At 41.6% G+C, this 23,789-nt stretch overlaps 1 protein-coding gene and 1 long non-coding RNA gene across 2 annotated transcripts in view; one reads left to right on the forward strand and one right to left on the reverse strand.

Moving 5' to 3' along the window:
* LOC138974838 (uncharacterized) overlaps positions 1 to 23,789 on the forward strand; it is a 52,284-nt gene that overhangs the window by 20,965 nt on the left and 7,530 nt on the right. The window contains exons 2-4 of the mRNA XM_070347563.1: positions 119 to 830; positions 1,386 to 1,588; positions 1,734 to 1,921. Coding sequence (XP_070203664.1) covers positions 150 to 830; positions 1,386 to 1,588; positions 1,734 to 1,921 — 1,072 coding nt within the window. The 5' untranslated portion in view covers positions 119 to 149. The remainder of the gene's footprint in view (positions 1 to 118; positions 831 to 1,385; positions 1,589 to 1,733; positions 1,922 to 23,789) is intronic.
* LOC138974887 (uncharacterized) lies at positions 4,925 to 7,640 on the reverse strand. Its single transcript, XR_011458430.1, has 3 exons — positions 7,259 to 7,640; positions 6,559 to 6,651; positions 4,925 to 5,929 (listed from the first exon to the last, which is right to left on the reverse strand). It is a non-coding gene; the product is annotated as an uncharacterized lncRNA (long non-coding RNA).

The following is a 23,789-nucleotide window of genomic DNA, read 5'->3' on the forward strand; positions in this document are numbered from 1 at the left end:
GAGAAAGTAATATCAGTTGAATAGTGGTTCGATCTTTATCAAGGTGCTAGTACACAATGATGTATATGTCCAATTTCTCTATTTCGGTTTCTTGTTCTCTTATTTCTGTATTTTACAGTTTCCTAGAAGAGTTACTTTTATCCCGCATCATGGCGAGCCCCAACAGCGGTGAGGACACCCGTGACAACTTGGTGGATATTGTGAAACAGCTGTACCCTGACGCTCTCACCTGCACCTACATTGTTCCCCCGGTTCAGTTTAGCCGGGTGCCTTATAACACGGACACGATACCCGGTACGGGTCAGGAAGTGCTCGTGCTGCCCTCTAGTGAGCAGCTTCAGCAGCAGCAGGCCAACATTCAGGCAGACTTGGCACAGCAGCACGTGCTGCACAACTTGCAGCAACTCGGAGATTCCGGAAAGGAGGTCATGTTCGTGGTGTCTGAGCTGAACTTTAAGGACTACCTCAACAAGCCGTTCTACGCCAAACACACAGGCAAGCTCCCAAAGCCGGCAAACTTACCAAAGGGGCTTCGGCATCACGGGAAGCAGGGAGACTTTGACATCCTGGTGATTCACCGACAGTATGGCATCCTGGTCGGAGAAATGAAATCTGTCGGTAAGACTGAGGCAAGCAGAGCGGACACCCAGGTGGTCAAGGTTATTGGCAAGGCGGTCAAGCAGCTGGACAAGTGTGAGGTGCACGCCAGACACATGGTCAGTGACATCGCTCCAGGCCTGACTGTGAGGAAGACTCTCTTCCTACCCTACGTCAGCCAAGCTCAGCTACAGCGGATTCTGGATGATGATAACAATTCCCAGTTACAACAGGTGAGAGAGACAGACAGAGAAAGAAAGAGAGAGAGAGAGAGAGAGAGAGAGAGAGAGAGAGAGAGAGAGAGAGAGAGAGAGAGAGAGAGAGAGAGAGAGAGAGAGAGAGAGAGAGAGAGACAAGACAAGACAAGACAAGACAAAATCTTTATTATCGAGGGTAATAGATAAGCAAGAATATTGCTTTTTTACATCCAGCCCTCGCCCTAATATAGGGTCAACAAGAACAGAAAACAATCAAATAAAATAACTATCACATCAAACTTAATACATTATAATTATATACAGATACAAATTAAAAAAAAATTGTCATGCTGCATTTTAAGTACAATTTCCAATGATAAAAAATGTCAATTTTTAACATATCTTAATTTAGAGAGAGAGAGAGAGAGAGAGAGTTATATTTTACAAAGTGATGACCTATTTAAATAGTTTTTAATTCGTGCAAAATTGTGCAATATACTCGGGTTGTTGTTGTTTAAAAAAAAAGTATCGTGGAGACGTGATGTGTAAAATGTGTCACGCATTTTAACCAGAAGCAATTCTACATTGCAGGCGGTGTGTCAGAGCCTGGGTGCAGCCAATACGACACAGGCCGTGCAGCTGTGCTGTTGCTCAGACCAACTGTCTCAGCCTGCATCGTACTGGCACGTGACACCCGCCGTGTTATCACAGCTGAGCACCTGGTGGCAACACAGGATGGCCTGTACTGTGGACACTCGGCTCACTGATCAACTTTACCTGGACATCGTGGCCAGGTGAGAGAAGTGACATCATCATGTCAGTTATGTCACAGTGCTGGAGCAATGTTATGTTTGAGTTTTAAGCCTTATATAATCGTTGGTTTGATCTTGATTTTTTTGTGAGTGTGTTCTTTTTGTATTTGTTTGTCTTGGATTACAGGTTCGTTGGACAGGCTACTACGGTGTCTGTCCCCTGCTTCAACAACGTACGTGTGGAGGTGCGGACTGCAGGACAGGCGGTGGCGGAACTGGGGCGGAGGCTGGCACTTCTGGTTCTGACCCTGCAACAGCTGGGCCTAATGAACCGAGACCCGCCACAGGTCTGCATTACGGGAGCGCCAGGAACAGGTGACAAGCTTACAGCTTCTCTTGATAGTTTTTCTTTAAATTTTAATATTGTTTGTTTCTTTATTATGTTGTTGTTGGTCTTGCCGCCGATGTTTGACTGTCATGGATCTTAAACTGTATTAGCAAGGTAGAAGAAGAGTTGTCGCCATGGGAACACTTAGCTCAGCCGTTTGTTTCACATCTATGGCCGGTAAGAGATAGCGTAATATTGAGGAGGGATCACTCTGCTAACAAAGCCTTCAGACAAAGTTGCGCGAAGCTTGTGTGGACATTTTGTTCAAAGTCGTACATCTTTTAATGGAGTTTTATCTCGGTCAGAAGCCTGCCGCCATTTGATCAAAGTTCGGTCTTACTATCACATAGTGCACGTCGCCTTCTCGTCGATAGAAATCGGGTACAACTAATCGGCTGACAGTAGCACACGTGCACAGCAATTGTAGGACATGACCTGAATGAAGGTAACAGCGTACACCTGCTGACATGTGTGTGAAGGGTGCTGTGCTAATACTGCTATAACACTGAACACACCCACCACCACCAGGGGCGGATTCGGGGGGGTGGTAACAGGGGTTCCGGAACCCCCCCCCCCCTGCTGTCCAAAAAAAAGAAGATTTAATACTAACTTTAAAAGAAATAATGAGTTGATTATGTTTAAAATCAAGGAAAAGTCATAAATTGTTCATAAAATAGCTAAAACTCTTCAGCTTCAGGGAGGTTTCGCCCCCCAGACCCCCCAACGAGGCCTTGCCACTGTATCCCACAAGGTGTCTACCCCTGGACCCCAGGTTGTATCCACCCCCACCCCCCCTCTTGCTTAACTGCTCCGCCCCTGACCACCACCACCACCATCAAAACTATTGCTACTACTGCTGCTGTTGCTGCTTCCTTCGCAAATGCTCTTTAGAAATATAAAAAAAATGTTCTCTTTAAATCATCATCATCATCATCATCATCATCACCGTCACCGTCAGCATCATCATTAACTACAACAATTATTATCGTCGTCCCTGTAGCGGCAAACGATCCTGACAAAACCATGTTTCTGATTTCCCCACAGTGCGCCGATTCTAGTTAGTTTGTTCAAATGACGTCTTTGGTGAATGCATGACGCAATGTTTGTGACGTTATTTTGTCGAGTTTTACTTTATGGTCATCCTTATAGAAGGTTCCAGCTTGATCAGAGAACGGTTTGTTTCGTGCACGCTGTGTGTGTAACTCCATGGACAACTGAAGGAAAGGCATGTAGCTGACTCTGAGAAAAGTTTGAAACTTGACATGTTGATTCCCCTGATAGCATGCTAACGTTAATTTAACGTTAATTTAACGTTTGCATGGTTAGATTTTGGTTTACGGTTAGCATTAAACGTTAAATTAACGTTAAATTAACGTTAGCAGAAAAACGGTTCTAAAGCAAACGTTAAATTAACGTTAAATTAACGTTAGCAAGCAAACCGTTTTCATGGCAAACCTTTTTTAAACGTTAATTTAACGTTTGCCTGAAAACCAATATAAAACGGTTTGCATTGAAACGTTAAAATAACGTTAAATAAACGTTTACACATAACCGTTCAATATCAAACCATTTTTAAACGTTAATTTAACGTTTGCCTGAAAACCAATATAAAACGGTTTGCATTGAAACGTTAAAATAACGTTAAATAAACGTTTACACATAACCGTTCAATATCAAACCATTTTTAAACGTTAATTTAACGTTTGCCTGAAAACCAATATAAAACGGTTTGCATTGAAACGTTAAAATAACGTTAAATTAACGTTGGCACATAACCGTTCAAAATCAAACCAATTTCAAACGTTAATTTAACGTTTGCCCGAAAACACAAAAAAAACGGTTTGCACTGAAACGTTAAAAAAACGTTAAATAAACGTTGACACATAACCGTTCAAAATCAAAAGCATCAACACCAAAAAAACTAAAAAAAACAAAATGTTGTAATTGTTGTGGTGGTAACATTGACATTAACAATAACAAGCAACCAAAAAAAAATTTTGAAAAAATAAAATAAAATAAAAATAAAAATGTAAAAAAAATAAAATTGACATTATATCAAAAACAAACGTTTAAAAAAATGTATTTGTAAAAAAAAATAATAAAAAAAAATTACCATAATGTAACGTTAAATTAACGTTAGTTTTATGTTTTATGGCTAACGTTTATTTCATGTTTTATGGCTAACCTTAAATTAACGTTAGATTTAGGTTAGTTTGCTCATCAAGATAAACGTTAAATTAACGTTAACATTTAACGTAAATTCAACCAAAATAAAACCATAATATAACGTTAAATTAACGTTAATTTAACGTTTACCGCTAATATCAATTTGACCAAAATAAAAGTATAATACAATGGCTGTTTGAACGTATTTTTCACGTTGAGTGCAAACATTAAAAAGAACCCCCCAAAAAACATAATCAAACGAATCATAAGGAAAATGATTTTATTTAATTTTTGAGTCACTTGAGAAAAAGTGACTCTATGTAATCGGTCAGTGTTAGTCTGTCCGGCCTCATATTTTGTTTAGTCGTGACCTCCAATGACCTCTACACTTTAACGATGGTTTCGTTGACCTTTGACCTTTTTCAAGGTCACAGGTCAGCGTCAAAGGAAAAATTACACATTTTATATCTTTGACAAAGTTCATCGGATGTGATTGAAACTTTGTAGGATTATTCTTTACATCAAAGTATTTACATCTGTAGCCTTTTACGAACGTTATCAGAAAAACAAGGGAGATAACTAGCCTTTTCTGTTCGGCAACACACAACTTAACGTTGGGCTTTTCTCGGAAACTATAAAACTGACCGGGCTCAAATTTTATGTGAACGTGACTCATTGTGTTGTGAATAGCAATTTCTTCCTGTCCATCTGATGCCTCATATAATATTCAGAACTGCGAAAGTGACTCGATCGAGCGTTTGCTCTTCTTGTTCATTTTGCTTTTTAAATTTTTTTCTTATTTGAAGATGCATTTCCCATAGTCTTTTCTGTCTGCTGTTGTTGTAGTGTTATATATGTAGCTAAAACCATGTTAAAAAAAGACAAGCAAACACCAACATGTAAAGTCAAATCAAGTTTGAAAAAGGTTTTTGGTGAGAACGGTTAACTTTGCAGCTAACGCTATATGATCTTGTTGTATTACTTAATCCGGAGAGCATGCAGGCTGTTGATTTTTTTATTTTTTTATCTCTGTCTCATTGCAAGGATGGTACTGGCCAGGTCTCATATTTTGAGCCAAAGAGTGTACATGCTAACATAAAACAAAACAAGAAAAATAAATAAAACCATTAGAAACATGTTTTGACAATATGTTGTAAACATTTATTCATCATTCCTTGATATTTCCACAATATAAAAAATAAAAAATAAAACCATGATAAAAATGTCAAAAGTTGAATCAGTTCTAAAGTTTCTAGAAGTGAGTTTGGATATATATACCACACTTTTAGGTTCTGTACCTAGAAATTTACCAATTCTATTCCATCTTTTGGGTTTAAAAAGTTCTTTGCAGATATATATTATACATCCAAAATGATGCCACAAGAGACAAGGAAATATGAGGTTATTTGCAACACCACCAGCAGAGGAAGAAGTCGCTCACTTTGCAGCAGCAGATAAAAAGAATTGTTGAATTTGAAGCAGGAGCAGACACAGAAGTTGTTGAATGTGTAGTATCTGCAGCAGACAAAGAAGTTGTTGAATTTACAGCAGACGATATATATTTGTTAAATCTGCAGCAGCACACAAAGAAGTCATTCACTTTGCAGCAGCTCCAGACAACAAGAATTGTTGAATTTTAAGCAGGAGCAGACACAGAAGTTGTTAAGTTTGCAGCAGCAACAGACACAGAAGTTGTTGAATTTGCAGCAGACGATATATTTGTTAAATCTGCAGCAGTAGCCATGGAAAAAGTTGTTGATACAACCAGTGCAGACGATGACATGTCTGCAATAGGCGACTTTGAAGATCTGCTCCACATGCTATGACACCTGCAAAGACAAAGAATGCAACAATCTTAAAACATAAAGAATTCAGTGTTATTTGAGAACTTCAGTGTAAACACTATAATTATGTCTTCTTTGTTGGTGTTCTTTGCTGAACATAGAACTGAAGGTAAATAAGGTTTAAATTGTCTTTGCATTATGCCAATATTGTTGAATTTACTTCTGTGAATTTGCTAACTTTGATAGCATCATTCTGTGTTTGAATGAAATGCTCTATGTCAATGCTGCCTGGCACGGACAACAGCCCTACCCACCCGTCCACCCCCACCCCACCTACACACACACAGAACACCTTCCCAAAAATGTTCCCCAGACTAAGACAATGGAATGTCAGTTGGACCTTGACTAAAAATATGTATAGGTAAAGATGTCCCAGCTACAACAAATTGTTCTGTCAGAAGACCTCCTACATGTCGAAATGATGTGATGGCCGACCAGCCAAGAATTACAATCATGTATCAATGAGCCTATGCTGAGGCCTGACAATAACACTGCCTTCTCTCAAATATGATTTTCTGTTATATAATAATATGACTGCTGGAACATTCATCTTAGCGTTAAACAAGGATTTTACCTGCAAACACACACACACACACACAGTGACACACACTTACTTGGCCTCAACAGCCAGAATGTCGGGGTTGTACCTTGTAGTTTACATCCCTGTGAATGCTTTCTGTTCCATCCTCATGGTAATTCCTCCCACCCTGCAATGAAAGCATTGATGTGTGAATTGCATTAATTACAATAGTCTAAACACACTCAAATCTTTACTTGTTAATGAAGATAGAGAGTGGGAATGGGGGGGGGGGGGGAGGGAGAGAGCAGTTGTCAATCAAACCTTGTTTTAAGTGTCTTTGAATAGATCATTTTCGAAAATTACTCCCCATGCCTCTCCTGAGATCTTTTATTTACTGTACAGTAATGCATTTGACCTGAAGCTGTAAGATTGAACAGTAGTGCCCTGGGTGCACATGTGTGGAAAGTATCAGATTGAGAGAGAGAGAGAGAGAAATTTTCAGATTGAGAGAGAAAGAGAGAGAGAGAGAGAGAGAGAGAGAGAGAGAGAGAGAGAGACTCAGAGAGAGAGAGAGAGAGTAAGCTCAGTAACAGAGAGTCTAGAGACAGAAAGACACAGAGAGAGACTGAAACAGAGAAAGAAAGAGACAGAAGGCAGGAAAGAAAGAGAGAGAAATCCACCTTTCCAATCGTTATGCATGATATTGCTTTGATATTTGTGACTCGTATGAAAAATAAATCAACAATCACAATGCCAACGGATCGTGAACTATGAATCACAACAATCAACATTACCTGAATTTCTTCAGTGCTGAAAGTTCCATTTGCCATTCGCCTCAGCGTCACAAGATCTGTAGTGTGTATTCCTGATATGCTGAAGTGTAGCATGTTATCTTATACATGTATCCGCAGTCACACTGACTTTGAAGTTGCTAGCGTGTTAAAAACTGTTACAGAAACTTTTTTTAATTTCGATTCCAGTTCCACAGTGAAAAGTTTGAGACTGAGAGTAATGTCCCTTGGCGATCAAGGGAGGTCACTCAGAATTTTCGTTTCTAGTTATCGAAGGACGTAACGGCAAGTTGTGCTGATGAGGAAGATTGGAAACTGGCACTGGCAGAACTTTGCAAGAGCACTATGATACACCAACAGAAACGAACCAGACTGGACAGTCCAATACTAATGTAACACTCTTGACCCTTCAAGTTATATTTAGAAAAACCAATTATGTTAAGAAAGGGGGTAGGGGATATTATGTGTTAAATGAATAACACAAATACAGAAATATGTTTCAAACTTCTTTTATTCTCTTGAGTTTTCTTTTTCAACAAAACCCAACTTCCAAAAATCAAACACAATGACTAAAGAACAGTGTTAGACCTAAAGACCAAAATCTTAAAGTCAAAACCTTAAAAACCCAGTTAACAACCTAATTAAAAACCCTAAAAAACCCAGTGTTCGTAAGGTGCTTCACCAAAATCTAAGAACACAAACTACTCAGTCAGACATGTAACGTGAAACCCAGACAGGTTGGCTCTGAAATTAAACACAACGTTTCCTTATTAGCACACAACAAAACACAAATCATATTTACCAGATGTTACCAGAGGCTAGTAACTATGACTAATAATTACCACATAGTTACTGTGTTCAAACACACCACTATCTTTCTATCATTCCACATTATCAACTAGAAACAGCTGATATTTAGACATCATTTACTATTTACCAACTATAAACAGCAAATCTTCTTCCTAACACAGGAGTAACATTATGCCTACTGTGATCAATTCCATCTTCATTGACAGAAACAGAAAGACTATATGTTATCCTACAAGACAGTGACTAACCATCTTTGTTCTTCTTTGTAACAATACCACACATCACATGTGTTCCACTCCACCATTGTTACAAACTCAAAACTAGCTACAAGAAGTGTCCATACATAATCACATTTATCTGCAGTGATAAACTGACCATTTTGACCAAACTTCTTCAATTCACAATGTCTAAATCACTTGGAATAAAATCTCACCTCAAACATCTCAAATAAAACACTAGTCACAAACACTTTTGTTCCATAAAACAACAACAGCCAACTTTCCAACTATGCGATGCGCTTTCGGTTATTCCCGCGCATGCGCAAAACTTTCTTTTACTTCAAATTATAATTCAAAACCAAATTTCTTTACAAAACCTAAACCCTATTCAAGTTTTAACTTCAAAACATCAGTAACACACTTATCTTTCCGTCTATGCACTTCATACATTAACTACAACCAAAAATACAAATTTTCTGCACCATTTCTGTGACCGGTGCTTCTGTCAAAAACCCCACCACATGGTCAAATTACAAATATTTCAGTTTCGGAACAGATTTACAAAAATAACCACTCCAATTTATAATATTCATCTTGCTAAACTAATAACTAATCATACACCAAGCAGATGACAATGTAAAAATCAGTATTCACCTGATTTAGAACCAAAATGTTGTCCAGAGGTTTCACACCATCTTGACGACTTCTCAAGCAGAGGGCGGAAGTGACGCTAAAACTCTAAATTCCAAACGGGAAGATTTTCTAACAATAAAATCTTTACGACTTATTAAAGTTTATAATTAACACCTAATCAAAAACACTTTTAAAACAGCTTGAACAATGTTATCTAAATCCAAAAATATAAACTGAGTTAGTCAAGTTGAAAAGACTGATTAAAGGGAGGTAACAATCAATGTTCACATTACCCAAAAAACAACAGTTTCTTCCCTTTAACTACAAACCTAGCTTTATGTACATGTTCAAAACAAGTTAGGTTTTGAATGTGTTACATTCACCCCTCCTGAGGAAAAATGTTTCTCCATTTGAAAAATAAGAACATTTTACAAAAACAACAAAACTAACTCCTAATACGAAAATCAATTTCTCTTTTTACATCATATTCTACAGTCTACATATTCTCCATACACTACATAATAACAAAATAACTGTATTACTATGTTTTTCATAACCAAAACTCCATTCATACAGTCCAACAAAAACAATTTGTCATAATACCCAAGACTCAACTGTTAGCCTGATGGCGACCAACACACAGTCAAGACTACAACTGACAAAAACAGTAGTCCACTGTTTACGCAATGCACTCAAACATGCATTAACCCCGTTAATATTCTCTCAATGAAAACCACCCTGGATTTCTTTAGCGGTGTTTCCATTAAAACACTCAACTGATTCATCACACAGTCTACAAGTTCTTCATCTAGGTAAGCCCCAGATAAATCAGGTGGACGAAAATCTTCAACTTTCCCACACACACAGACAACAGGTACAGTTTGCGTTTGCGTATCTACCCTGCCACTCACACTGTGCATCAAATTCAGTTTTTCCACCGGTTTTCTCGGTCTTGTAGACCTCCTGAGCTCTTTTTTCTCAGTTTGATGTTCAGGATTTTCATCTGCAGACTCACCACTAGCCTCATCATTCTGATCAACCAACTCAGAATCTCCACTGCTAGTGCTACGACTAGAGTTTCCATCATCTGGAACCTCTCCACTGACCTCCCCAGACTCTACAGTCTGCACATCAGTAACATCCTCTAATTCTTGTTTCTCGTCTGTCCCCACCTTCTGCGGTACAAGCACAGGAGCTTCAACCCTCAACTTTTTTGGTTCAGTAGTAATCTCAATGTCAAACTCCTGATCTATAGTTTCCTCACAAAACTCTGCTCCTTTCTCCTTGGACTTCGTCTCAGTTTTATCTTGGTTTTGTACTGGTTCTCTATGGCTAGTCAGCTTTTCGGAACAGTTCTCATCCAAAACCCCAATAGGTAACAGATAGTTCCGATGTAAAGTTCTCTTGGGTCCAGAACCTCTTTCCTCCTGTACCGTATACACTGGCAATCCTTCAGCTTTGGATATCACCACATACACATCTTTTTCCCACTTGTCAGTGACTTTGCTGTCTAGTCTAGGCCCTAATCTGCGAACAAGAACCCTATCTCCACTTTCTAACTCTGCAGCATGAGCTGAAGAATCATATCTGACCTTGTTCCGCATTCTAGACTTTTTCATTTGTTCAGCAGCTTTCTGATATGCCCCCGACAGTCTACTTTTCAGGTCCCTCACATACTGACTGGTAGATTTTGTCTTCTTTGACTGGTTTAGATCAACACCAAACGCCAAGTCTATTGGTAGCCTAGGATGCCTTCCGAAAAAAAGAAAGTAGGGACAAAACCCTGTGCTTTGATGATTACAGCAGTTATAAGCATGTACTATAGCTGGCAAACTCTTTCTCCAGTCCGATTTCTTATCATCTTCTAGACTTCTGATCATGTTGAGCAAACTCCTGTTATACCGCTCAACCGGGTTTCCACTAGGATGGTACGGAGTTGTACGACACTTCTGTATGCCTGCTAACTGACACAACTCTTTGATTAGCTGAGATTCGAAATCTCTACCTTGATCAGACAATATCCTGGCACAAAATCCGTACACTGAAAACCATTTTTGCCATAACACAGTAGCCACTGTCTTCGCAGTTTGATCCTTCGTACAGACGGCAGTAGCGAATTTAGTAAAATGATCAAGTATCACCAAAATATTCTGCTTCTGACCTTTTACCTCTATTGTCAGGTAATCAATGGACAAGAGCTCCAACGGGAAAGTAGTGACAATCGACTGCATAGGTGCTTTTTGTTGTGACGCCCCTTTTCGTACACATCGACCACAGCGTCGAATCTTCTTTTCCAAATCGCGTGCCATGTACGGCCAGAAAAATCTCTTTCGAAGTTGTACCACTCCGTCATCAAAATGAGTATGGAATAAATCCTCATGGACACCTGACAGAGCCTTTTTTCTCAGTACACTAGGAATGACTAGCTGCCACCTAACTCCTTCTTCCTCCTCTACTTTTCTGTACAGTACTTCGTTTCTCAGAAACAACTTTTTCTTTTCCCTACAGAACACTCTGAACTCTTGGGAATCCAACTCTGACGCTACCAACTCTTTTCCTTCTTTCAACGCTCGAATCACCTTTCTCAAGTTTGTGTCCTCCCCCTGTATCTTTACCCATTCATCATGTGACACAGTGTCAAAAACTGCTTCTTTGGGGTCCAAAATATTCTCAGGGATCAACGACGGGTCTTTCGTCAAGAGCTCAACAGCAGGAATGAACTCTTCATCCAAATCGGACTCTGAACTATCCTGTTTTTCATCCCCTATCCCTACAGTCTGACCACAAGAATGAACCGTGCGAAATACCCTGTGTGCCTGAAAAATAGCTTCCACAGAATCTTGGTCCACAACCATGCAATCATTTTCATCTCCAAAAGCCTTTGCTTTATCCATCAAAAAAGATATCTTTTCCATAGTCTTCACATACTCCTCGTCTTCCTCAGGTGGAGAATGCCTACGTCTAGACAGACGGTCTGCCTCAACATGGGTCACGCCACGTTTGTATCTCAAATCAAAATCAAAGAGCGACAACGACGCTAGCCACCGGTGACAGGTTGCATCCAGTTTGGCATTCTTGAGGACGTAACACAGGGGATTATTATCAGTCACTACTGTAACCTTCGCACCAAAAAGATAATCCCTGAACTTCTCGCCCATAGCCCATTTTAATGCCAAGAACTCCCGCTTGTGAGCCGGGTAGTTTTGCTCAGATTTGTTTAGCCCCCTACTCGCATAGGCTATCACTCTCATATGTCCATCAAACTCTTGGTAAAGTACAGCTCCCAAGGAAGTAAGCGACGCATCAGTATGCAGAAAGAATGGCCTAGTTCTATCAGCTATACCTAGGACCAAATCACTTGTCAACGCCTCTTTCAAAGCTTCAAATGCCCTATCCTCCTTCTCACCCCAGGCGGCGGTTATATCAGAAGACAGATTCAGAACGCCTGGCTTTTTCTTTTGAGAACCACGGCTCTTCATGGGCACATAACCCTTGGTCAAATCATTCAGAGGTTTCGCAATTGCAGAATAATCTGGTATGAACCTGCGATATACTCCAGCAAAGCCAAGAAACTGTTTTACTTCCCTAACTGTCTTGGGTTTGGGCCAGGAAGTGACAGCAGAAAGCTTATCAGGGTCTGGTTTGATGTTATTCTCAGAAATGACGAAACCAAGATGTTTGATCTCTGTTGCTCCAAAAACACACTTGGCTGGGTCAAGCTTTAGTTTGAACTTTCGTAGCCTCTCTAACACTTTCACAGTGCGCTCTTCTAGCTCTTCCAAAGTTTTTCCATGGACCAGCAAATCGTCGAGAAAAATGATCAGTTCTACCAAATTCATATCTCGAAAAGTGCCTTCTAGTATTCTCTGGAACTGAGCCGGTGCATTACATAATCCCTGACTGAGGCGAGCCCATTCAAATACGCCGAAGGGAGTCACAAATGCTGAAATTTTCATAGCTCTCTCAGTCATTGGAATCTGGAAGTAAGCCTTACACAAATCCATAGATGTGTACCACTTCGCCCCACTCAACGTCAGGAACAAATCCTCAATCTTCGGCACTGCATAACTATCCCTAACGGTTCTTGCGTTAATTGCTCGATAGTCACATACAAGCCTCAGATCACCGTTCTTCTTCCTACACAGAACTATGGGGGAAGCAAAAGGAGAATTTGAAGGCCGAATAATCTGCGCATCCAAAAGGCCCTGAATATGTCTTCGACAGTCTTCAAAATCCTGAGGGGGTATCGGCCTAGCTCTATTCCTCACTGCTGGACCTGGCTCTAACTCGATGTCAACTGGTTCTGTATCAGCAGCAGTGATATCAAAAGGTGAACGAACAAAGACATCCTGAAAGGACTGCAGTTTCTGAGAAAACTTAGTCTGCCATTCCACTGGTGTTTCTTCACCAAACTTAAATTCAATCTTCTCAGTCTGAATTTTCCCTGCATCCACATCAACAGAACATGCATGCACACTATCATGGACATTGTTTTGTTCACCTGTGGCTACATCATCATCATCATGCTGTATCAAAGTGTCATACACATGCTTCCAATCATATGTGCTGCTGAAAACATACACATCAGCAACAACTTGGTGCTTCTTCAATACAATGTCATGATCAGAATCATTACACAAAATGACTTTGAATCTAGGCAGGCAGCTAGCAGGCACTCTGCACGCAACAACTTTGACTCCCTCTGGTAGAGGTTTTACTGTTGGCTCTTGGACAAGAACTGAATCACGTGTACCCAGTGTACCAATGCGGGAAATACACGACACTTCCACACTTTCTCCAGCTGGCACAACAACCTCAGGGCCTAACAATTTTGCAGACCCAAGACGGCCTGTGTCATCCCTCCTCAAATCTTTGTACATGAAACGGACCTCTTCTGCCAGAGTATGTGTATGTACAAAGGCCCTGCCTGCCACCTGCTCACAATGGTTAGATAGCAGTTTTAAAGTGTTTGTGCCGATGATCACAGGAACTCTCATAGAGTAATCTGTATCCGCACATACTAAGAACATGGTGTCAACACAGTCATCAACCCCCACAACCCTTGACGAAAATGCTACAGTTGTCCTGACATACCCCAGGTAAGGAATGTTGTGCCCTCCTGCCCCTGTCACTTTAAGTCCTTCAAGTGGTTTCAAATCATCTTGATCAAAGTGTTCTCGGAACAGTGACTCACTCAATATCGACACTTGACTTCCGCTATCAATCAGACATTTTGCTCTTACAGAGTCTTTCAGGACACATGAAGTTTCAAAACTAGGTCCAACTAAGGACTCAATGTCTGTGGCATCGTTAGATGAATGCAACTCAGCAAGCACAACTGTGGAATCAATTGTCACATTCCGTCTGGACGAGTTATGCAACACAATGCGCACCGACTGTTCATCACTCCGTACTTCAGCACTGACGATTTTAAGTCCACTCGGTAACTGCTCCTCTGTTCTAGCAAAGATGTCCACCTTGCTATGATCTGCTGCACTCAGCGAACCCCGCAGCTCCATAGTATTCCCTGGCTGCACTGTCACCATCAATGATGCAGCAAGTCGAACAGAATGTTTGTACAGTTCTCCCGACTCCAAGATGTTGGCGGCTTCTTCGAGGCGATGAACATTCTCATCAGTCAGCGGCTGCCTCTCGTCCCTGACTGTAGGTAGTTTAACTGCTCACTTCTGTTGTCACGACGTCTGTTTGGGCACTGTCGTGCGTAGTGTCCAAATTCCTTACACACGTAGCACGCCCCCCTCATTTGTGGATTTGGAGAGTCTCTCTGTGGATGCGGTTGTCTGATGTCCGACACCAGCGAAGACGCCTGCAGTTTCTGAGCCACCATGGTAGATAATTTCTCGTAGTCAATCTCTGGTTGAGGACTAGCGACACCCACTGCTGCCGTGGTAGCCTTCACAGCCACTCCTGGTGCTTCTAACTCTCTTACACGCCGAAGCACATGGGCAAGGTCTGGACTGGCAACACCAGGTAGGCCATGGAGATTTCTCAGTTCAAGAGCCAACATAGGCTGACGCTGATTAAGCTGTGTCATGAACAAATGGTACACCTTCCGTTGTGTTTCATCTCTGGTATACTGGTTATTCCTGTTTACTTCGCTGAATTTTGCCCATAGTCTTGTTAGGAAATCTGCTGGGTTTTCAGACTTGGTGGCCGACATCTGAACAAACTCCAGGTATAAGTCCTCCACAGTTTTTGTAGCCCCATAGATCGACTGAAGGGTGGAGAGAATGTCTTCGCCTGTGGTGCATTGTTGGGTTTGCACTTTCGCCAGTCCCCTAAGGCTGGCACGGACTCGCGACAGTCTTATTCCTTCTTCTCTCTCCTCCTCAAGGAATTGTTCTACCTTTTCCTTCCAGTCGTTGAAGTTGACTTCCGCGCCTCCGCCTGGTTTAGTCCCCGTAAAAATTCCCAAACGAGGAGATTGAGTGGGTGCCTTCACATGGACGATGATGGGCGCACCTGATGCTGTTGGAATAACTTCGGGAGTAGATGTCGGCATGAAAAGTCCACTGTCGGATGTAATGGAACCAGGGGTGGTGTACAGCCCCCTCGCCAACGGTGTCCCCCGTCCACGTCCCAGCATGCGCGGTGTCATGCCTTCACGATCACACACATCTGTCCGAGAGCTCAGTTCTTGGCCATCACTGGCCATGATGAAGCGGCACTAGAACACTGGGTTTTACTACTGTTTAATATTTCTACATACCCCCTAGCCCACCCAGGGACGCCATTTTGTAACACTCTTGACCCTTCAAGTTATATTTAGAAAAACCAATTATGTTAAGAAAGGGGGTAGGGGATATTATGTGTTAAATGAATAACACAAATACAGAAATATGTTTCAAACTTCTTTTATTCTCTTGAGTTTTCTTTTTCAACAAAACCCAACTTCCAAAAATCAAACACAATGACTAAAGAACAGTGTTAGACCTAAAGACCAAAATCTTAAAGTCAAAACCTTAAAAACCCAGTTAACAACCTAATTAAAAACCCTAAAAAACCCAGTGTTCGTAAGGTGCTTCACCAAAATCTAAGAACACAAACTACTCAGTCAGACATGTAACGTGAAACCCAGACAGGTTGGCTCTGAAATTAAACACAACGTTTCCTTATTAGCACACAACAAAACACAAATCATATTTACCAGATGTTACCAGAGGCTAGTAATTATGACTAATAATTACCACATAGTTACTGTGTTCAAACACACCACTATCTTTCTATCATTCCACATTATCAACTAGAAACAGCTGATATTTAGACATCATTTACTATTTACCAACTATAAACAGCAAATCTTCTTCCTAACACAGGAGTAACATTATGCCTACTGTGATCAATTCCATCTTCATTGACAGAAACAGAAAGACTATATGTTATCCTACAAGACAGTGACTAACCATCTTTGTTCTTCTTTGTAACAATACCACACATCACATGTGTTCCACTCCACCATTGTTACAAACTCAAAACTAGCTACAAGAAGTGTCCATACATAATCACATTTATCTGCAGTGATAAACTGACCATTTTGACCAAACTTCTTCAATTCACAATGTCTAAATCACTTGGAATAAAATCTCACCTCAAACATCTCAAATAAAACACTAGTCACAAACACTTTTGTTCCATAAAACAACAACAGCCAACTTTCCAACTATGCGATGCGCTTTCGGTTATTCCCGCGCATGCGCAAAACTTTCTTTTACTTCAAATTATAATTCAAAACCAAATTTCTTTACAAAACCTAAACCCTATTCAAGTTTTAACTTCAAAACATCAGTAACACACTTATCTTTCCGTCTATGCACTTCATACATTAACTACAACCAAAAACACAAATTTTCTGCACCATTTCTGTGACCGGTGCTTCTGTCAAAACCCCACTACATGGTCAAATTACAAATATTTCAGTTTCGGAACAGATTTACAAAAATAACCACTCCAATTTATAATATTCATCTTGCTAAACTAATAACTAATCATACACCAAGCAGATGACAATGTAAAAATCAGTATTCACCTGATTTAGAACCAAAATGTTGTCCAGAGGTTTCACACCATCTTGACGACTTCTCAAGCAGAGGGCGGAAGTGACGCTAAAACTCTAAATTCCAAACGGGAAGATTTTCTAACAATAAAATCTTTACGACTTATTAAAGTTTATAATTAACACCTAATCAAAAACACTTTTAAAACAGCTTGAACAATGTTATCTAAATCCAAAAATATAAACTGAGTTAGTCAAGTTGAAAAGACTGATTAAAGGGAGGTAACAATCAATGTTCACATTACCCAAAAAACAACAGTTTCTTCCCTTTAACTACAAACCTAGCTTTATGTACATGTTCAAAACAAGTTAGGTTTTGAATGTGTTACATTCACCCCTCCTGAGGAAAAATGTTTCTCCATTTGAAAAATAAGAACATTTTACAAAAACAACAAAACTAACTCCTAATACGAAAATCAATTTCTCTTTTTACATCATATTCTACAGTCTACATATTCTCCATACACTACATAATAACAAAATAACTGTATTACTATGTTTTTCATAACCAAAACTCCATTCATACAGTCCAACAAAAACAATTTGTCATAATACCCAAGACTCAACTGTTAGCCTGATGGCGACCAACACACAGTCAAGACTACAACTGACAAAAACAGTAGTCCACTGTTTACGCAATGCACTCAAACATGCATTAACCCCGTTAATATTCTCTCAATGAAAACCACCCTGGATTTCTTTAGCGGTGTTTCCATTAAAACACTCAACTGATTCATCACACAGTCTACAAGTTCTTCATCTAGGTAAGCCCCAGATAAATCAGGTGGACGAAAATCTTCAACTTTCCCACACACACAGACAACAGGTACAGTTTGCGTTTGCGTATCTACCCTGCCACTCACACTGTGCATCAAATTCAGTTTTTCCACCGGTTTTCTCGGTCTTGTAGACCTCCTGAGCTCTTTTTTCTCAGTTTGATGTTCAGGATTTTCATCTGCAGACTCACCACTAGCCTCATCATTCTGATCAACCAACTCAGAATCTCCACTGCTAGTGCTACGACTAGAGTTTCCATCATCTGGAACCTCTCCACTGACCTCCCCAGACTCTACAGTCTGCACATCAGTAACATCCTCTAATTCTTGTTTCTCGTCTGTCCCCACCTTCTGCGGTACAAGCACAGGAGCTTCAACCCTCAACTTTTTTGGTTCAGTAGTAATCTCAATGTCAAACTCCTGATCTATAGTTTCCTCACAAAACTCTGCTCCTTTCTCCTTGGACTTCGTCTCAGTTTTATCTTGGTTTTGTACTGGTTCTCTATGGCTAGTCAGCTTTTCGGAACAGTTCTCATCCAAAACCCCAATAGGTAACAGATAGTTCCGATGTAAAGTTCTCTTGGGTCCAGAACCTCTTTCCTCCTGTACCGTATACACTGGCAATCCTTCAGCTTTGGATATCACCACATACACATCTTTTTCCCACTTGTCAGTGACTTTGCTGTCTAGTCTAGGCCCTAATCTGCGAACAAGAACCCTATCTCCACTTTCTAACTCTGCAGCATGAGCTGAAGAATCATATCTGACCTTGTTCCGCATTCTAGACTTTTTCATTTGTTCAGCAGCTTTCTGATATGCCCCCGACAGTCTACTTTTCAGGTCCCTCACATACTGACTGGTAGATTTTGTCTTCTTTGACTGGTTTAGATCAACACCAAACGCCAAGTCTATTGGTAGCCTAGGATGCCTTCCGAAAAAAAGAAAGTAGGGACAAAACCCTGTGCTTTGATGATTACAGCAGTTATAAGCATGTACTATAGCTGGCAAACTCTTTCTCCAGTCCGATTTCTTATCATCTTCTAGACTTCTGATCATGTTGAGCAAACTCCTGTTATACCGCTCAACCGGGTTTCCACTAGGATGGTACGGAGTTGTACGACACTTCTGTATGCCTGCTAACTGACACAACTCTTTGATTAGCTGAGATTCAAAATCTCTGCCTTGATCAGACAATATCCTGGCACAAAATCCGTACACTGAAAACCATTTTTGCCATAACACAGTAGCCACTGTCTTCGCAGTTTGATCCTTCGTACAGACGGCAGTAGCGAATTTAGTAAAATGATCAAGTATCACCAAGATATTCTGCTTCTGACCTTTTACCTCTATTGTCAGGTAATCAATGGACAAGAGCTCCAACGGGAAAGTAGTGACAATCGACTGCATAGGTGCTTTTTGTTGTGACGCCCCTTTTCGTACACATCGACCACAGCGTCGAATCTTCTTTTCCAAGTCACGTGCCATGTACGGCCAGAAAAATCTCTTTCGAAGTTGTACAACTCCGTCATCAAAATGAGTATGGAATAAATCCTCATGGACACCTGACAGAGCCTTTTTTCTCAGTACACTAGGAATGACTAGCTGCCACCTAACTCCTTCTTCCTCCTCTACTTTTCTGTACAGTACTTCGTTTCTCAGAAACAACTTTTTCTTTTCCCTACAGAACACTCTGAACTCTTGGGAATCCAACTCTGACGCTACCAACTCTTTTCCTTCTTTCAACGCTCGAATCACCTTTCTCAAGTTTGTGTCCTCCCCCTGTATCTTTACCCATTCATCATGTGACACAGTGTCAAAAACTGCTTCTTTGGGGTCCAAAATATTCTCAGGGATCAACGACGGGTCTTTCGTCAAGAGCTCAACAGCAGGAATGAACTCTTCATCCAAATCGGACTCTGAACTATCCTGTTTTTCATCCCCTATCCCTACAGTCTGACCACAAGAATGAACCGTGCGAAATACCCTGTGTGCCTGAAAAATAGCTTGCACAGAATCTTGGTCCACAACCATGCAATCATTTTCATCTCCAAAAGCCTTTGCTTTATCCATCAAAAAAGATATCTTTTCCATAGTCTTCACATACTCCTCGTCTTCCTCAGGTGGAGAATGCCTACGTCTAGACAGACGGTCTGCCTCAACATGGGTCACGCCACGTTTGTATCTCAAATCAAAATCAAAGAGCGACAACGACGCTAGCCACCGGTGACAGGTTGCATCCAGTTTGGCATTCTTGAGGACGTAACACAGGGGATTATTATCAGTCACTACTGTAACCTTCGCACCAAAAAGATAATCCCTGAACTTCTCGCCCATAGCCCATTTTAATGCCAAGAACTCCCGCTTGTGAGCCGGGTAGTTTTGCTCAGATTTGTTTAGCCCCCTACTCGCATAGGCTATCACTCTCATATGTCCATCAAACTCTTGGTAAAGTACAGCTCCCAAGGAAGTAAGCGACGCATCAGTATGCAGAAAGAATGGCCTAGTTCTATCAGCTATACCTAGGACCAAATCACTTGTCAACGCCTCTTTCAAAGCTTCAAATGCCCTATCCTCCTTCTCACCCCAGGCGGCGGTTATATCAGAAGACAGATTCAGAACGCCTGGCTTTTTCTTTTGAGAACCACGGCTCTTCATGGGCACATAACCCTTGGTCAAATCATTCAGAGGTTTCGCAATTGCAGAATAATCTGGTATGAACCTGCGATATACTCCAGCAAAGCCAAGAAACTGTTTTACTTCCCTAACTGTCTTGGGTTTGGGCCAGGAAGTGACAGCAGAAAGCTTATCAGGGTCTGGTTTGATGTTATTCTCAGAAATGACGAAACCAAGATGTTTGATCTCTGTTGCTCCAAAAACACACTTGGCTGGGTCAAGCTTTAGTTTGAACTTTCGTAGCCTCTCTAACACTTTCACAGTGCGCTCTTCTAGCTCTTCCAAAGTTTTTCCATGGACCAGCAAATCGTCGAGAAAAATGATCAGTTCTACCAAATTCATATCTCGAAAAGTGCCTTCTAGTATTCTCTGGAACTGAGCCGGTGCATTACATAATCCCTGACTGAGGCGAGCCCATTCAAATACGCCGAAGGGAGTCACAAATGCTGAAATTTTCATAGCTCTCTCAGTCATTGGAATCTGGAAGTAAGCCTTACACAAATCCATAGATGTGTACCACTTCGCCCCACTCAACGTCAGGAACAAATCCTCAATCTTCGGCACTGCATAACTATCCCTAACCGTTCTTGAGTTAATTGCTCGATAGTCACATACAAGCCTCAGATCACCGTTCTTCTTCCTACACAGAACTATGGGGGAAGCAAAAGGAGAATTTGAAGGCCGAATAATCTGCGCATCCAAAAGGCCCTGAATATGTCTTCGACAGTCTTCAAAATCCTGAGGGGGTATCGGCCTAGCTCTATTCCTCACTGCTGGACCTGGCTTTAACTCGATGTCAACTGGTTCTGTATCAGCAGCAGTGATATCAAAAGGTGAACGAACAAAGACATCCTGAAAGGACTGCAGTTTCTGAGAAAACTTAGTCTGCCATTCCACTGGTGTTTCTTCACCAAACTTAAATTCAATCTTCTCAGTCTGAATTTTCCCTGCATCCACATCCACATCAACATCAACAGAACATGCATGCACACTATCATGGACATTGTTTTGTTCACCTGTGGCTACATCATCATCATCATGCTGTATCAAAGTGTCATACACATGCTTCCAATCATATGTGCTGCTGAAAACATACACATCAGCAACAACTTGGTGCTTCTTCAATACAATGTCATGATCAGAATCATTACACAAAATGACTTTGAATCTAGGCAGGCAGCTAGCAGGCACTCTGCACGCAACAACTTTGACTCCCTCTGGTAGAGGTTTTACTGTTGGCTCTTGGACAAGAACTGAATCACGTGTACCCAGTGTACCAATGCGGGAAATACACGACACTTCCACACTTTCTCCAGCTGGCACAACAACCTCAGGGCCTAACAATTTTGCAGACCCAAGACGGCCTGTGTCATCCCTCCTCAAATCTTTGTACATGAAACGGACCTCTTCTGCCAGAGTATGTGTATGTACAAAGGCCCTGCCTGCCACCTGCTCACAATGGTTAGATAGCAGTTTTAAAGTGTTTGTGCCGATGATCACAGGAACTCTCATAGAGTAATCTGTATCCGCACATACTAAGAACATGGTGTCAACACAGTCATCAACCCCCACAACCCTTGACGAAAATGCTACAGTTGTCCTGACATACCCCAGGTAAGGAATGTTGTGCCCTCCTGCCCCTGTCACTTTAAGTCCTTCAAGTGGTTTCAAATCATCTTGATCAAAGTGTTCTCGGAACAGTGACTCACTCAATATCGACACTTGACTTCCGCTATCAATCAGACATTTTGCTCTTACAGAGTCTTTCAGGACACATGAAGTTTCAAAACTAGGTCCAACTAAGGACTCAATGTCTGTGGCATCGTTAGATGAATGCAACTCAGCAAGCACAACTGTGGAATCAATTGTCACATTCCGTCTGGACGAGTTATGCAACACAATGCGCACCGACTGTTCATCACTCCGTACTTCAGCACTGACGATTTTAAGTCCACTCGGTAACTGCTCCTCTGTTCTAGCAAAGATGTCCACCTTGCTATGATCTGCTGCACTCAGCGAACCCCGCAGCTCCATAGTATTCCCTGGCTGCACTGTCACCATCAATGATGCAGCAAGTCGAACAGAATGTTTGTACAGTTCTCCCGACTCCAAGATGTTGGCGGCTTCTTCGAGGCGATGAACATTCTCATCAGTCAGCGGCTGCCTCTCGTCCCTGACTGTAGGTAGTTTAACTGCTCACTTCTGTTGTCACGACGTCTGTTTGGGCACTGTCGTGCGTAGTGTCCAAATTCCTTGCACACGTAGCACGCCCCCCTCATTTGTGGATTTGGAGAGTCTCTCTGTGGATGCGGTTGTCTGATGTCCGACACCAGCGAAGACGCTTGCAGTTTCTGAGCCACCATGGTAGATAATTTCTCGTAGTCAATCTCTGGTTGAGGACTAGCGACACCCACTGCTGCCGTGGTAGCTTTCACAGCCACTCCTGGTGCTTCTAACTCTCTTACACGCCGAAGCACATGGGCAAGGTCTGGACTGGCAACACCAGGTAGGCCATGGAGATTTCTCAGTTCAAGAGCCAACATAGGCTGACGCTGATTAAGCTGTGTCATGAACAAATGGTACACCTTCCGTTGTGTTTCATCTCTGGTATACTGGTTATTCCTGTTTACTTCGCTGAATTTTGCCCATAGTCTTGTTAGGAAATCTGCTGGGTTTTCAGACTTGGTGGCCGACATCTGAACAAACTCCAGGTATAAGTCCTCCACAGTCTTTGTAGCCCCATAGATCGACTGAAGGGTGGAGAGAATGTCTTCGCCTGTGGTGCATTGTTGGGTTTGCACTTTCGCCAGTCCCCTAAGGCTGGCACGGACTCGCGACAGTCTTATTCCTTCTTCTCTCTCCTCCTCAAGGAATTGTTCTACCTTTTCCTTCCAGTCGTTGAAGTTGACTTCCGCGCCTCCGCCTGGTTTAGTCCCCGTAAAAATTCCCAAACGAGGAGATTGAGTGGGTGCCTTCACATGGACGATGATGGGCGCACCTGATGCTGTTGGAATAACTTCGGGAGTAGATGTCGGCATGAAAAGACCACTGTCGGATGTAATGGAACCAGGGGTGGTGTACAGCCCCCTCGCCAACGGTGTCCCCCGTCCACGTCCCAGCATGCGCGGTGTCATGCCTTCACGATCACACACATCTGTCCGAGAGCTCAGTTCTTGGCCATCACTGGCCATGATGAAGCGGCACTAGAACACTGGGTTTTACTACTATTTAATATTTCTACATACCCCCTAGCCCACCCAGGGACGCCATTTTGTAACACTCTTGACCCTTCAAGTTATATTTAGAAAAACCAATTATGTTAAGAAAGGGGGTAGGGGATATTATGTGTT

The sequence above is a fragment of the Littorina saxatilis genome, linkage group LG8, assembly GCF_037325665.1.
Source record: "Littorina saxatilis isolate snail1 linkage group LG8, US_GU_Lsax_2.0, whole genome shotgun sequence".
Lineage (NCBI taxonomy): Eukaryota > Metazoa > Mollusca > Gastropoda > Littorinimorpha > Littorinidae > Littorina > Littorina saxatilis.